This window comes from Dunckerocampus dactyliophorus, chromosome 15, assembly GCF_027744805.1.
Source record: "Dunckerocampus dactyliophorus isolate RoL2022-P2 chromosome 15, RoL_Ddac_1.1, whole genome shotgun sequence".
Lineage (NCBI taxonomy): Eukaryota > Metazoa > Chordata > Actinopteri > Syngnathiformes > Syngnathidae > Dunckerocampus > Dunckerocampus dactyliophorus.
Genome location: NC_072833.1, coordinates 1,077,329 through 1,093,171, shown reverse-complemented (window position 1 = coordinate 1,093,171; position 15,843 = coordinate 1,077,329). Strand labels below are relative to the sequence as shown.

General features: G+C 40.1%; 2 protein-coding genes across 3 annotated transcripts; one reads left to right on the top strand and one right to left on the bottom strand.

The window, feature by feature from the left end:
* The first annotated feature begins 6,485 nt into the window (after window positions 1–6,485).
* Window positions 6,486–10,592, top strand: LOC129168277 (uncharacterized). 2 transcript variants are annotated; one of them, XM_054753364.1, is made up of 6 exons: window positions 6,486–7,299; window positions 8,468–8,680; window positions 8,781–8,922; window positions 9,043–9,608; window positions 9,715–10,037; window positions 10,441–10,570. In XM_054753364.1, exons 1-6 carry the CDS (start codon window positions 7,004–7,006, stop codon window positions 10,464–10,466), a joined length of 1,566 nt encoding a protein of 521 aa, XP_054609339.1. In that variant the 5' UTR covers window positions 6,486–7,003; the 3' UTR covers window positions 10,467–10,570. The 2 variants fall into 2 exon arrangements, with proteins under 2 accessions (XP_054609339.1, XP_054609338.1); XM_054753363.1 differs by having other exon boundaries at window positions 9,715–10,592.
* A 919-nt stretch (window positions 10,593–11,511) lies between these two features.
* LOC129168278 (uncharacterized) lies at window positions 11,512–15,580 on the bottom strand. Its single transcript, XM_054753365.1, has 2 exons — window positions 14,416–15,580; window positions 11,512–13,504 (listed from the first exon to the last, which is right to left on the bottom strand). Exons 1-2 carry the CDS (start codon window positions 15,186–15,188, stop codon window positions 12,754–12,756), a joined length of 1,524 nt encoding a protein of 507 aa, XP_054609340.1. The 5' UTR covers window positions 15,189–15,580; the 3' UTR covers window positions 11,512–12,753.
* Between the last annotated feature and the right edge of the window lie 263 nt (window positions 15,581–15,843).

Genomic DNA, 15,843 nt, shown 5'->3' with positions numbered 1-15,843 from the left:
GAAGATATAAAATAGATAAAAATCCCCCTGCAAAATGTCTTTAAGGTGGGCAAATGGGGTTACTGTTAAAGCGGCATTAAAAAGTCCCTTTTGCATCATGAAAACACGTTACTTCTTCTTCTGCAATTTTGAACAAGCTAGAGCTAAGCTAAGACGAGCACGTAGCGCATAAAATGTTCCTTGTTTGGGTAATAAATCCATAAGAAGTGTGTCTCATGCTCACAGCATGCAATTAAAAGCCATGGCAATACAAACATAGCAGCTCCTGTGGCCTTAAACTCTCATGGCATTGGCTTCCTGCTTTCCCGCGTCTCGGCGAGGTCACCCGGGCTAATTTCCCACATCTCGTCCAATCTCCTCGCTCAGCGGGTGCTCAATTATGGATGAAGCCTAACCTGAGCAGGCACCGCGTTACATAAGCCTCCCCCAACGCTGCCTCACCTGTTTCTTCTCAGTTGAGGATAGGCGGCAGTGGGGGACGCGGGGGCAGGAGGTGGAGCCCCGCCCTCCTTCGCCCGAGGGTCGGCATGAATATTTATCCCAAAGGTTGAGCGGTAAAGGGAGATAATGGCGGTGGGCGGGAAGTCATGCGGGAGATGCCAAAGTTGATTGGCATAGGATGCAACTTGTAGAGGACAACGCCACCATCTGTTCCCCACGTTGGACTACGTACAGTTTAGGAAGCTTTGCTTTGTGTGTTTTATCTGCGGGCGAACAGCCTGTCAGCTTATTTATTCATACATTGACACAAAATGCCAAGACTGAGCCCTATTTTTCCTCTCTCCGGCTGACTTGGCCTCCCCTCGTAGATATTACGGAGGAATAAAAGAAGGAATCATCAGTTTCTACCTTTCTACCAGTACTTTAGGTGCTATTCTCAAACAATGGGTGAACTAAGCCAGGAATGTGAGTTTCCTGCATGGGGTCTTGGCTAATTGAGGCGTCAGCTTGACGTCGTGCCTGAATGTAGCTCGTCATGCCACACACTGCGCTAAAGCCCAAGGTGCTATGCTAGCAGTCTTTGTATATTACACAACTATTAAAGCACGGAGAGTATGAATTATTTACACACTTTTTATGTGATGCTCCAAGGCGCTCCAGTTGTTTTTTTTCCTGGCGCGGCACATCTCCCCCCATACTTGATATATACTCTATGTGTACATACTGTATATACTTGCTATATATGTGTGCACTATGTCATTAGGCTTTATCACTTGGACATTGTTAGCAGAGCACTTGTCACGCCTAATTCTACGTCTCATTGTCTCTCAGCACGTAACCTCCATGTGGAAGCTAATGGCTATTATGTGCGAGCAGCTTGTTTTCTTTGCTGCTGCTGACAGGTAGATAGTACACAGCGTATGGAACAAGTCATTATCAACATCATCACCTGCGCAGCCATGCCTCATCACTGTCTTCTTTTCGGTCTGTTTCAAAAATGTAGTGAAGGGAATACAGCCATCACATTCCAGCTAGCGGTTTATTGTCAGGGAGCAACACTATAAAAAGAAATACAGCGTTCCCTCGCTCCATCGCGGTTCACCTATCACGGACTGGCTGTTTCTCAGATTTGTTTTTTTGTGCAATTTTTTATTGTTTTTTTTTTACAGTGTATTAACATTGTTACAGGCCGAGCCTGGCTCTTTAAGAAGAATTGCATTGTGGGGAAGATGAGTATTGTACTTGTGTGCTTTAGGTTGCTGTGTGTCTCTCTTCCCTCTCTTCTGTCTGTACCACCTATTTTCTTCTGCATGCTGATTGGCTGTAGACCATCGTCAATCAGTCCCTTTCATGCCATTTCCTGTTTGGTCATTGCTAGTAAACCAGCTAACTGTGTGAGCTGCTTGCCAACCACCAATAAACAATAGATGAAGATGAAGAGGCGTGGTCAGAGGAGTGTTAAAAAACAAAAATTGAACTTTGAGAACTTTACATATGTGTGTATATCACATACTGTATATGTAAAGATATATGTATAGATATACATACACACATACATATACATGTGAATGTATATATGTACTGTATATCTATGTGTATATGTATGTATGTCTATGTATGTGTGTGGGTGTGTGTACAGTATATATATATATATATATATATATAGAGAGAGAGAGAGAGAGAGAGAGAGAGAGAGAGAGAGAGAGAGAGAGCGGTATATATAGATATGTATGTGTATAGCAGGGGTCACCAACGTGGTGCCCGCGGGCACCAGGTAGCCCCCACGACCACATGAGGTGCCCGCAAGCCTGCTTTTCATTCAGGTGTTCAGTCAATAATGAAAGAACAGTAGAAAGAAATGCATTGTGAAATACAAAATGTGAGTTGTGGACACCAGCATTTTGTTCATGTTCTGGTAAAACAAGCATATTCGCTTTGTTTGGGTTTAAAATAAGCACTGAAAATAAATGTTAGAAAAATGAGTAGCTCTTGGCCGTTTTCATTTTGTAAAAGTAGCTCTCCCAAGGACAAACATTGGTGACCCCTGGTGTATAGACATGTACACATGAATATGTACATGTCTGTGTGTGTATATAAATATAAATATATATATAAATATAAATATATACATATACAGTGCCTATCATAAGTATTCACCCCCTTTGTTGCTTTCATAAATCAATCATGGTCAATAAAATGTAGCTCTTTTAATAAAAAAATTATATTGGAAAAAAACCTCTTTAATGTCAAAGTGAAAACAGATTTCTAGAAAGTAATGTTAATGAAAGAAAATGATATCAATGAAAATAATTGTTTGTATAATTATTCACCCCCTTTTTAATGTAACGGTCTAATTCAATAGAGTCTATGAAATTGTTGCCAATAGTCTCACAATGAGTGAAATGAAGATGACCTGAGTGGTGTGGGTGTGTTTCAAATGATTGAGTTGTAAAACACCTGTATCTGAAGGTCCAGAGATGGTTGATCAGTATTCCTGGCTACCATTACACCATGAAGACAGAAGAACACTCTAAGCAACTCAGGGAAAGGGTTATTGAGAAGTACAACTCAGGGGATGCTTACAAAAACATTTCCAAGGCACTGAACATCCCTCAGAGTTCAGTGAAATCAGTTGTCAAGAAATGGAAGGAATATGGCACTTGTGTGAATCTGCCTAGATCAGGCCGCCCTCGTAAACTGAGTGAGCGTGCAAGTAGGAGACTAGTGAGGGAAGCCACCAAGACCCCTACAACTACTCTGAAGGAGTTCCAAGCTTCAGCTGCTGAGATGGGAGAGACTGTGCATGTAGCAACTGCTGCTTTATGGGAGAGTGGCAATGAGAAAGCCACTGTTGAAGAAAAGTCATATTAAAAGCACGTGGAAGACTCCATGGTCAAGTGGAAGAAGATTCTTTGGTCTGATGAGACCAAAATTGAGCTTTTTGGCCATCAGACAAGACGTCATGTTTGGCGGAAACCAAACACTGCACATCACCAAAAACACACCTTCCCCCCTGTGAAGCATGGTGGTGGCAGCATCACGCTGTGGGGACGTTTCTCAGCAACTGGACCTGGAAGACTTGGAAAGATAGAGGGCAGAATGAATGCTGCAAAATACACTGAAATCCTGGGGGGCAATCTTTTTCAGTCTGCAAGAGAACTACATCTTGGGAGAAGATTTATTTTCCAGCAAGACAATGATGCAAAACATACTGCAAAAGCTACACAGGAATGGTTAAAAAGAACCAGGTGGACCAGCCTGGAGTGGCCGAGTCAAAGCCCAGACCTCAATCCCATAGAGAATTAGTTGCTGGATTTGAAAAGGGCTGTTCATGCCCGATACCCGCACAACCTGACAGAGCTTGAGCAGTTTTGCAAAGAAGAATGGAGCAAAACTGCAGTGGGCAGATGTGCAAGACTGATTGAGACCATCAGTATCCACACAGACTCCCTGCTGTGATTGCATCTACTAAATACTGACTTGAAGGGGGTGAATCATTATGCAAACAACTATTTTCATTGATATCATTTTCTTTCATTAACCATTACTTTATAAAAATATGTTTTCACTTTGACATTAAAGAGTTTTTTTTCCAATATTTTTTTGTTAAAAAAGCTAAAATTTATGATGAATTCTTGTTTTCGTGGGTTTTATGAGCTGGAAGCCCAAATTACGTAAAAATAAACAAATCAATACTTGAAATCGTTTAAATTGTGGGCCCTGAATCTATAATCTATGAAAGTTTAACTTTTTGAATGGAATTATGGAAATTAAACAACTTCTCCATGACATTCTCATTTTTTTAATTTTAATTTTTTTCTGTATACGTAGCGATAGGGATGGGATTGGGATGTTGAGAGGAGCAGAAGAGAGGTGACCAGAGAGGATGCAAATGTGTTGGAGTGGCAGATGGGACGTGAATGTGACTGACTTCTTTGATCTTTGTTTTTCTATTAAGGTTGTCTTGATTTCAAACGAGCGGCCACGAGAAGCGCTGTGAACGTGCGATGCACTCGGCTTGTTGAAAGCCACGCCAGCGAGTGTGGCGCCGTTCATCAGCATGGAGATGAGAGGTAAATGTATTCAACCTGATCTGTATTCATGTTGTCATTTGCATATTTCACAATGATCTTACACACACACACACACACACACACACACACACACACACACAGTTGGAGCGCTGTTGCTTTCATGGCGTTGGAGCGATGGTGATTTTAGCTGCTGTGCATTGAAAAGTGCTGAAGTTGATTGGCCAGGTAGATTTGATACTGACTGAGATGCTACCTTTAGAAGCAGCAATGTTATGTTTTATGTCTGGCGACAAGTCAACACTGAGAAGTCCATTCGCTGAGAGGAGAATCACTAATATTGTAAAAATCAGCAGCATGAAAGCGTTTTAGAAAAGAACTTAATTGTGCAGCTTTTCTTCAAATATTTCCACTTTCTAAAGCCGGCCGAGGTTCAGTTATGACGTTCAGAAAGGCTTTGACTAATTTGTCCTTGAATGTCTTTATCTCTATCCCACAATGCAGCGGGGCGGCGGGATGCGCGTGAATGGCAGCGCCATCACGAAGCTACTTGGATTGTTCGCCCACCCCCGTCCTCCTTTTTTTTCATGGCTGGGGAGAAAGTGAAAGTTTCTGCTTTGTTTTCCATGCTCCTTGCAAGGTGCGTGGAAATCAGTAGAATTTGAGGCAAATGTCAACGTTGGTTAGCAGGAAAATGTTGGAAAAGAAGGCATATTGATTCCTTCCATAAGCTACTTGGTGACATTCCACTCTTCATTTTGGCTCAGCGTCTCAAAAAGGGCATTCTCATTCTTTTACCTTTATGGGCAAACTTTGGAGATGTTGAGATTATCAGGTGTCTGACATATTGATCGCACAGCACTTCTCACCAGCGTGCACGGCTTAATCTCTTCCGCTCCGTCACGATGGCGGACGTTTGACATCTTGTCAAGGGCCAGTACGACACACACAGCCTTTATTGCCTAAATAGCTGGCAGCACACAGTCAGGATGTCCACTTGTGTTCCTGATGGAAATGTTTCGTGTGAGGACCATTGTGCTCTCATGCTCTTGGGCATGGACTTGAGCAGAGCTGCACAGGTTGTTACTTACTGGAATACTCTTACACTCCTCCATCATTACATCACTGCTAGATGTTACGCACCTTCCTTTTGAAGATGTCCCACGGGTCCTCAATTGGGTTCAGGTAGGAAGAAGACATACATTACCACTCCAGAACCTTCACCTTCCTCAGCAAGGTACTTGATCATCTTGGAGATGTGTTTGGCCTTCTTATCATGTGGGACAAATGACGTGCAGCCCAGTTTCTGCTTCACAAAGTCAAAGAACATGTCGGAATGTATGGTGTGTGCATAGTGTAGTGCAGTGTATGTATGTATGTATGCATATATGTATGGGGTACATATAAACAAAACTATACATACATACATACATACATACACGACACTATATGTACACTAAAGATACACTACACTATACATACAACATACATACACTATACATGCACCATACATACATACACCACACTATGCATACACAATACATACATACACAATACATACATACATACATACATACATACATACATACATACATACACTACACTATACATACACCATACAAACATAAATAGACGACACTATACAGACACCATACATACATACACTATACTATGTATACATACACCATAGATACATACACTACACTATACATACAATATACATACACCATACATACACCATACATACACCATACTATGAGAGGCCCCTTGAGAGATAATTCATACTTGGTTTCACACGCAATATCATAATCTCACATGTACACCACTATACTCTCTTAAAAACACTATCATACTCTCACACATACACTATCATACTCTCACACATACACCATCATGCTCTCTTAAAAACACTATCATACTCTCACACATACACTATCATACTCTCACACATACACCATCATACTCTCTTAAAAACACTATCATACTCTCACACATACACTATCATACTCTCACACATACACTATCATACTCTCACACATACACTATCATACTCTCACACATACACCATCATACTCTCACACATACACCATCATACTCTCACACATACACCATCATACTCTCTTAAAAACACTATCATACTCTCACACATACACCATCATACTCTCTTAAAAACACTATCATACTCTCACACATAAACCATCATACTCTCTTAAAAACACTATCATACTCTTACACATACACTATCATACTCTCACACATACACTATCATACTCTCTTAAAAACACTATCATACTCTTACACATACACCATCATGTGAATGCAAATAATCATGTATAAGGATCCAAATGTCAGTGAATGTAAGACAGAATGGTAGGGTATGTGAATGAGAATAGTTGTTTGTGTGAGAGAGTTTGATTGAAACGGAAACAGTCCTGAATTCTCAGTGCCTGATTGGCTATCTTTGACGAAGCTGGAGGAAGCAGGATTTCATGGACATGGCCCACCTTCCCAATCATGACTGATAGAAGAAGATGGCGGACCGGGAGAAACTCAGTGAAGCCATTGGCCTTTTAAACAACATTTTAAACTCTCCAACCGTTATCACAACAATGTCAGAAATGTTGGATCAAAGGCGACAGACACCCACAGGTGCCTCTTCTAACGCGACTGTGGAGGAGGAAATGCGGCGGATCTTCAGGGCTAGCTCATCAGGTGTATCAGGAAGTGCCAGTAGCACTTCGTCTGGATCTAGCCTGAACCAAGTGATGCAACCTCGATATCGAACTCAACAGTATTTCGGTGGATGGGCTTCAAAGTCAAGGAAGAGGTGAGTTTATTGAATAAGGTTTAATCATTTATTTAGCCGCGGATGTTTTTTTTTTTTATTTAAGCTACCGCTTAATAATATTACTGCTTCTACGCTAACACATTAGCATTAACACTAGCAGTTACTTTTGTCAGTATTCGTTAAGGGACAGTGAAAATGTTAAGAGTGAGACGTTGTAGTGTTTTGTTAAAATTAACGCTGCTGAATAACATTAAACCCGCATACTACCTAACTAATTTAACCTGTAAACCTAGGGCTGGGCAATTAGCTATTTGAAAAGTAACCTAAAACAACATTCAGAACTGACTTAGTGTTAATGTCAGGTATTTTCCAACAACTTTACGTAACGTTACATCTTAAAATGACAACAGTTAATATTACTCAAGGCTTGAGTACAGGTCAGTCTGCTGTGTGGAGCCATTTCATAACGTAAGTAGCGTTAACAGAATAGGCGAACAGCTCATTTCAGCTGCACTCCGGTGTCGCGACACCTGTCCACTTGCGATTCCGTGTGGTTGCACTCAGAGCAGTCATGTTAGCACTAAGACTGAATGTAACAGCGAATGTTCAAAATGAGCTATAGTATCTATTCTAAGTAAACGAGAATCAAGTTGAGTTCATGAGTTTTGTTTAGCAGCAACCTTGTACAGTAACGGTGGTAGTACAAAGTTAGCGACAGTTTAACCCTGAAGCAGCGAATGAGTCTCCACTGATGACAGTTAGGAAACTAAACAACTTGTTTCACACGTAGCACGCTGTTATTAAAATCTAGTTCTTACCAAAGTAATTATGTTAGTCACCAGATGTGTGAAACTAAGCCTGTACTTAGATTTTCCTGTTTTAGAAAAGATAAACCTGAAAGCCTTCATAACTACTATATGTAACATAAATGTGACTCAGCTATAATTTATGTTCAATGCAAAGAGTTAATAAGAGACAATAAAGACGTGTGCACATATTTATTAAGATAAGAACTAGCTAAAGTTAATAGTGTGGATGTTATTGCCATTGCCAGCTGAAAATGTTATGTAATGCAATATGTATTGAGACAAGGCTCTTTTTAATTACTGTCCTCTAAATGTTTGATTGTCTTGCATTGATTGTAAGTTGCTCTGGACAAAAAAGTTTGCTAAATGACTAAATATAATGATAATGCTTTCTTTTTTAGGCCTACTGCCTTAAATCACCCAACCTTTAATAAGGACATCATACTGCTACCTGATTCTACATGGGATGAAGTCTGCAAACACAAAACCAAAAGAAGGCTTCATGAAAGGGGCTATATTTTAAGTGCCTTTGAGATGAGGAAAATGTGGGACTGCAGGACAGTCATTGCAGAGATAAGAGAAGCATTCAAGGACAGAATTCCTGAGGATGTCAGGTATTTTTTAATATTACGACATTGCACGTTATACCTTATGGGTTGATTGATACAGGGTGGTTTTGAAATTGAATTCTATTTTTTCTTGTTTGTTATTCAGTATTGATCTTTTGATGGCATGTGGAAACAAACTGGTTTCACCAAAGTTGCGTGAGGGCCAGGAACTGAATGGCTTTATGATTCACAAGGTGTTCAAATCAAAGGCAGTGTACATTAGGCCATCGACAAATCTTCCATTTCCGGTAAGCTATTTAAAAAAATGTCAAGCAGTGTGTTCCTATGTCAATTGGACCATACAGTTTTCATGGTTTGGCAATGGGTTTAACCCAACATTTTCTAAAAACATATTTTTTGTTGTTAAGTCTGACAGCACAGATTCGGAGGACAGTTGTGTGGAGGTTGACGCTACATCAGCATCTAGTGACCACAGTACCAGTCAGACCAGTGACTGTATGACCACAAGGGCCAGGGGAAACCAAACTGCATCAATACAGCAGATCTCTAGTTATCCTTTCACAAGAAGGGCCAGAGCTAACCAGCTCTCTGCAACACAGCAAGCATCCAGCGATGTCTTGACCAGAGCTAACCAGCCTTCTGCAACACAGCAAACATCCAGCGATGTCATGACCAGAGCTAACCAGCCTTCTTCAACACAGCAAACATCCAGTGATGTCATGACCAGAGCTAACCAGCCTTCTGCAACACAGCAAACATCCAGCGATGTCATGACCAGAGCTAACCAGCCTTCTTCAACACACGAAGCATCCAGTGTCATTGACTTAGATAGTGTTGGCACAGTGAACCAGACACCATCAGCTAGTGATGACAACTATGCTGCCTACCTTTCGATCATGGGTTCCATCTCAGACCTTTCTTCTGATGATGAGGAAGTAAACCAGGCAATAATGGCCAGTCCTGAGAGTCATGTGTAAGTGACTGGTTAATATGACACTGTTTAATTAGTGTGGTCATTTCAGATAGACAGTGGTAAGAAAAAGTCAAGTCTTTGTAATTATCTGGTTTTCTTTCAACAGGGCATCCGAACACATAAATGCAAAATCAGCACAGGAAGTGCTCCTCAATCTTGCATCCCTAATTGACAGTAACAAAAGATGCAGGTTCAACATTAATAGGTCTTCAGTACTGGATGGTGCTCTGCGGGGCTTCAGACGACTGTCCTATAATCCCAAGCACCAGATGTGCATCAAGTTTTCAGATGACTTAGGAATGAATGAAGAGGCTGTGGACCTTGGTGGCCCTAGGAGAGAATTTTTACGGTTGCTCATGGAAGCCCTGGTACTGTCACCAATGTTTGAAGGAAGAGACGATAAATTGAACTTGGCTTTGGACAGTTCAGGTATATGTTTGGTTCCAGTGTATCGAACTGTTTTAGAGAGGTGTTGATTCAACTCTGTGATCATTTTGGAGGATGTAGTTTGGGCTGTCAGTGAACTGTATTATGTTATTCTGACATTTGTTATTTTGTCTGCCCCATTCATTTCAGTGTTGGAAGGCTAAATAACCAAAACACCTCTCAGTATAATGCAATCCAGTTCAACAGCACCAAAACCTGCAGACTCCAAAATGATCATACAGTTGAATCAACACTTTTCAAAGATAGTGTGTGGTGTTGTTTTCTATCCACAAAACACTTGTCAAAAGGAGGCTACAGATTTACCACACATACTTTTTGCATCCTTGGATGCCAACCTTTGCTTTAGTTTATTATTTCTCTTTTTTCTTTTGTGTGGTGTTTTTAGGTGTCCGAATGTACGTCTTTGGATGACCTGATAAACGCCACTGAACCACTGCAAGATTACCTGGCAAATGCTGGGTGTCTCAGGCCACTGAAATGCATTGAGGACAGAGATCTGCTGGTTAAAGACATTCTCATGTTTCAGGTGGTCCACAGAGTCTGCGGGGCATTTGAAAGGTTTGTGTAACACTATTGTTCAGAACAGCAAATTTGTGAAATTTTTGTTACATGGATAGTGATATTTTCTGCTATATTTTCTCCTCTGCACAAATACAACAACAAAACATTTGAACATGTACTGTATTTTTTTTCTTTTTAATTTTTAATTAAAAAGCCACTGTATATCCTTATCAAATGCCTACATGGGTTGTGTAAGAATAACAAAAAAAAACAGGTTCCAAACAATTGATGAAGTAAGCAACTCATTACCATCTCTAAAGTACCCTGTAAAATAAACTATTTGCACACATTACAACAACTACATTTTCAAAATTGAGACATATTACACATACAAAAACAAAATTTTAACCACAACGATAAATTCTGTGTAGTCTTTCTTCTGGTTCTTCTAAAAATGATTGCTAGCTTGTACATTTGGGATTAAATTGGATTTGAAATTGTTTGGCGAGTCTGAACAGATAAATTTCAGATTGTCAAAGACAAAACATATTTCACATTTTTTGCCATCCTAGATTTCATCCTAACTTGTGCTGGCATCTTGGATTTTCTAGCTTTTATTCTGCATTGATGAAGCAAGTCATCCCTTTCCCCCTGCTAGCCTAACAATATATGATTATCAACACAATTTGAAACAGACATTTTTGTCTTCTTGTGTCTCATTTGTGTAGATTTAAGGAGGGGCTGAAGACCCTTGGTGTTCTGGATGCGATCAGAATGCACCCAGACAGTTTTAGACCCTTAATGTGTCACGAACCATCCCCACTCACTGCTGACTTAATGGATCACCTGTTCCACATCCGGCTGTCTGCAGTGGGAAGCAACAAAAGAAGGGCAGAGGAACGTGTTGTTCCATTTTGGAGGGACTACCTGCAGGATGTTGAAGGTAATTATTTGCTAGATATGGCACTGTCTCATGCTTTTGTCACGTTTACAAATTGTACATACAGTATACTGGGCTAGGAGAAAATACATGGACTACTAATTGCAATGAACATTCATTATTCTCAGAGGTTGAATCAAAAGGATTTTGGTTTTTCCCTAACCTTTGCTAATGCCACCATTTGGCCAAGTTGTCAACTTTTGTTCCCATATTGGGTCTCTCTTTCAGTCTTTCCTTTTTTTTTTTCCATTTATCCTTTTTTTTTGTTTTTTTTAAGTTTTTTACTCATTTTCCCTTCCTCTATCTTTACTCTTTGCTTCCTTTCTTTTTGCAATCTGTCTCCTCTAGAATTGGTTGTCTTTCCATTATATACCTTTTAAATAATTTTGTATGCTATTTTTGTAGTTCTAGTAACTTTTTTCTTTTTTCTTTCACTCCTCTCCTTAAGTTCTTTTCATCTATCACTTTCATTTCTCTCTTTTCTTCGTCTTACATTCCTTTTGGAGCTTTCTATATGGTACTATTTACTTTCTGGTATAATTGCTGTAAATTCTCATTGTTGTCTTTGGTGTTTGCTTGCTTGTTTTTCTGTGTGTTAGAGCAAGAGGGATCCTCAAAGCTAGGTAAAATCCTAGCCTTTGCAACGGGTGCAAGTGTCATCCCTCCGGTTGGCTTCTCCCCTCAACCATCAGTTGATTTCTTGCATGATCAGCCTGTCAGCTCCAGACGCTGTTTGCCAATGGCAAACACCTGCATCAACTGCCTTAAGTTGCCGCTGCTTGACACATACGAGGATTTCAGGGAGAGTATGGACTTTGCATTAGGTAACACACAGGGTTTTGGTAGAGAATAATATATGGACTGTGAACATTCAAGCTTAGCCATTTGCAGAAAAATCTTGCATTTGATGCTATTACAGGTAACTATTCCAGTTTGAAAAAAAAAAAAAAAACACATTTTCAGTAGTGAGCCAAAACTTTTTTTTTTTTCCAATAACCAATGCATTCACAGGCTGTATAGAATACCTTTTTTCTGTCACATTCTTTTCTAGTGGAGTGGTTGGGAAGTTATTATTATTTTTTTTTAGGGTATACAAGCCCAGTGGTGCAAAAAAAAGCTAAATGTTGGTTACATTATTCAGTCTGTTGTGAGATAAACTGTTTAGCTTAGCACTTTGCATAAAAGTACTATATGCAGCCATTTACCATTTATCTGTTAGAGTACAATCCACAGTGTTCTAGTACTCAAGCGTCCTTGTTACTGTTCACTAATAAAATTCACCAGGCCTAAAAATAATTGTATGCCGTGGTTACCATCATCACTCAGTGGGTCTACTGTCTCGTGAATTCTGTTCAGAACTGTTTGATTTGCATTAAAGTTGTTTACTGGAACAACAATATTGTTTTCAGTCTCTAACTGTAGAAGGGTGTCTTCATTGATTTCCAAGGTATCATTTCCTGCTAAAATGTCCTGAATTGCACTGTTAAGAACCCCTCTCTGCCACAGTTGGAGAGGTGTTTGTCCTCCTTGTGTAGATAATCCATGATTGTTCCACTGATTTCGGAATTCTGCAGCCGCCCTCTGAACTCTTGGCAAGTAGATGTAGTGCAGACAAAACAGATGGAGTTCATCTGTAGAATCCAGTATGCCCTCATTTTCCATGAAGGTGAAGAGGTTACTGAAGTGGAATGAGACAACTCTGTTTAGCTCTGCCCACAACCGTTCAATCCTCTGATTGTGGACACTGCGTCCAGTAATGACACTGCCTCTGTTTAAACCCCTTCTCTCCAGCATATACCGGGCAACTGCTGTGTTCTCCATGCCATGGTCACAGCGTACTCTTAAGGGAAGGCCAAAGCTCTGTACACCAGTACAAAACAGTTCCAGTACGCTTGATGCCCTGTTGTTACTGAGGCACTGCAAGTATATGATGGTCCGGCTAAAGCCGTCAACACATCCATGAAAGACCAACCTCCACCTCACCAGCTTATGGTTTCCATCGATGTGCCTGTGGGGAGAAAAATTGCCAACATTTACTACTGTATTCAGTCTTGCGATAGACCCCACACCAAACCCCCACCTACCTGCACTCTGTAGGAACATACAGCTCAGTAACTTTTAATTTTTAAAGTCTTCCCTCAGTTTATAAGCGATATCGCTCATAAACAACCTTTCTAGGACAATAATTAGTTAAAAGACGGCGCTTTTTACAGCCGAATCGATGTTATCTTCGACTTGATACATAATGCCTGTGACCTCATGACGTAGCTTTGACAGTTATTTCACGTTGAAGAAAGTGTACGTCCGTAAACTGTAACCCGTATTTGTAATTTTGTAAAGCTGTAACTATGAGTTGCATTCTTACAGATAATTAATACACTGCATAATCTATGCATAATCTATGCGTGGTTTGACTCAAACAAGAGTTTACAATTTTTTTTGTAATTTATGCACAACTATAGACTAACATGCACACATTTTTAATACGTGCACGATTTTTATGTGTACACGCACAAAACTTTTGACGGTAACCTTACCCCATATATTAATAATTCATATTTCCCCTACAACTCTATGATTCCATTCCACAGATATGCTTTATGTAAAGTCATATGGTGTGTTGGAAGCTTTGCAGCCTGATGGCTGTGAGCTTGCAGCTGTGTGTTTTAGCATACAATTAAAACACATTGATTTGGCAAAATTAAATGAGAAAAACAGGCTAAATTCCCCTAAAAATGATGGCAGTGGTTCCAGCAATTCAGTCATTGTTAATATTGTGTTTTTTGTGGCATAGACTTCAATACCATATCCACTGTAATGTGCTGTTTTAGGCTGCAAGAGTAAGAATGTCTGTATACATATATTACCAGTGTGTGTGTTCAAAGAACCAAACTTGATGTAATATTACAAAACACTCACCATAATTGATTAGGAGTCTGAACATTGTAAATTCTTCGGCGAATTGCACGGCGGCGGCGGAAGGCCCGTCCAACTGGGTCAAGCTGTTGCAGGCAACGTCTCACTCTCCAACGCTGTATTCTAATGTTGCGTGATCGGAGGCCTCCTAGCACATACCTTTCTCCTGCATTTGGGGTGGTTTGAAGGATTGCACTAACAATGTCAGTCAAGGCCTCATCAGACATTGCTGTGTAAGTCAGTGGCCCAATTTGAAGTTGCTGTCTGTGCCTGTACAATGTCCTTCTGCTGATTCCAAAACATACAGCTATCCTTTGCCAACTCATTCCAAGGGACAAACAGTAGGTAATTTGTTCATGGAATATATTGTACTGAGGGCGACCAGGATGACCAGTTCTGATTGTTGGTGGTGCTCTTGAAGTAAACATATCCCTTTGTCTCATTTCCACAGATCTTGAGTTTTCATACGAATTTATGATGGAACAAAAACATGCATAGAGTGCCTCCAGTGCACCTAAGCTTCCTTGAATGTCACCCCCTTCTAACTGCTGGCTTATTGAGAGAAAGAAAGAAATTGTCCGTGCATATCCGTTAAGCTCACAGAATAATCGTTCCAAAATCATGCTGTCATGTCCCAGGCTGTCTGTTTCCCTTACAATGGTCTGAACACACCTCATGGTATTAGTGAAAAAAATAGCAATGTCCTCCTCATTACCATTTACTCCCACAAACAAAAACTGAACTTGAAAAAGAAGGTAAATAAGTGGAAAAATCATGACTACTTTGCTACTGTTCTTAAAAAAACTATAAAGTTGTCCTTGAAAGTGCTGCTGCTTGATTTGAATGCTCCCACGTAGCTTCAGTTTAGCTAGCAGTACTCTGAGAAGGTCCAGGCTTTATTTTTAGGGCTGTAAGCCAATCAAGGAATGAGGATTTAAACTGTCTTCCTGTTTGATCAAACTAACTTCCTGTTTAATTATACTCTTTCACACATGGTACAATTCCCTCTCACATAAACCATCATAACTTCTTAAACACACAATCATTGTCATCATTGAGTATGATTGTGTTTTTAAGAGAGTATGATGGTGTATGTGTGAGAGTATGATAGTGTATGTGTGAGAGTATGATAGTGTATGTGTGAGAGTATGATGGTGTATGTGTGAGAGTATGATAGTGTTTTTAAGAGAGTATGATAGTGTATGTGTGAGAGTATGATAGTGTATGTGTGAGAGTATGATGGTGTATGTGTGAGAGTATGATAGTGTTTTTAAGAGAGTATGATAGTGTATGTGTGAGAGTATGATAGTGTTTTTATGAGAGTATGATGGTGTATGTGTGAGAGTGTGATAGTGTATGTGTGAGAGTATGATGGTGTATGTGTGAGAGTATGATAGCGTATGTGTGAGAGTATGATAGTGTATGTGTGAG

Coding starts and splice junctions, on each gene's coding strand:
- LOC129168277 (XM_054753363.1), top strand. CDS start 7,004: ATGGCGGACCGGGAGAAACTCAGTGAAGCCATTGGCCTTTTAAACAAC. Junction 8,923..9,042: donor CGACAAATCTTCCATTTCCG/GTAAGCTATTTA, acceptor TTTGTTGTTAAG/TCTGACAGCACAGATTCGGA. Junction 9,609..9,714: donor GCCAGTCCTGAGAGTCATGT/GTAAGTGACTGG, acceptor TTCTTTCAACAG/GGCATCCGAACACATAAATG.
- LOC129168278 (XM_054753365.1), bottom strand. CDS start 15,188: ATGATTTTTCCACTTATTTACCTTCTTTTTCAAGTTCAGTTTTTGTTT. Junction 13,505..14,415: donor CAGACTCCTAATCAATTATG/GTGAGTGTTTTG, acceptor TTCTCCCCACAG/GCACATCGATGGAAACCATA.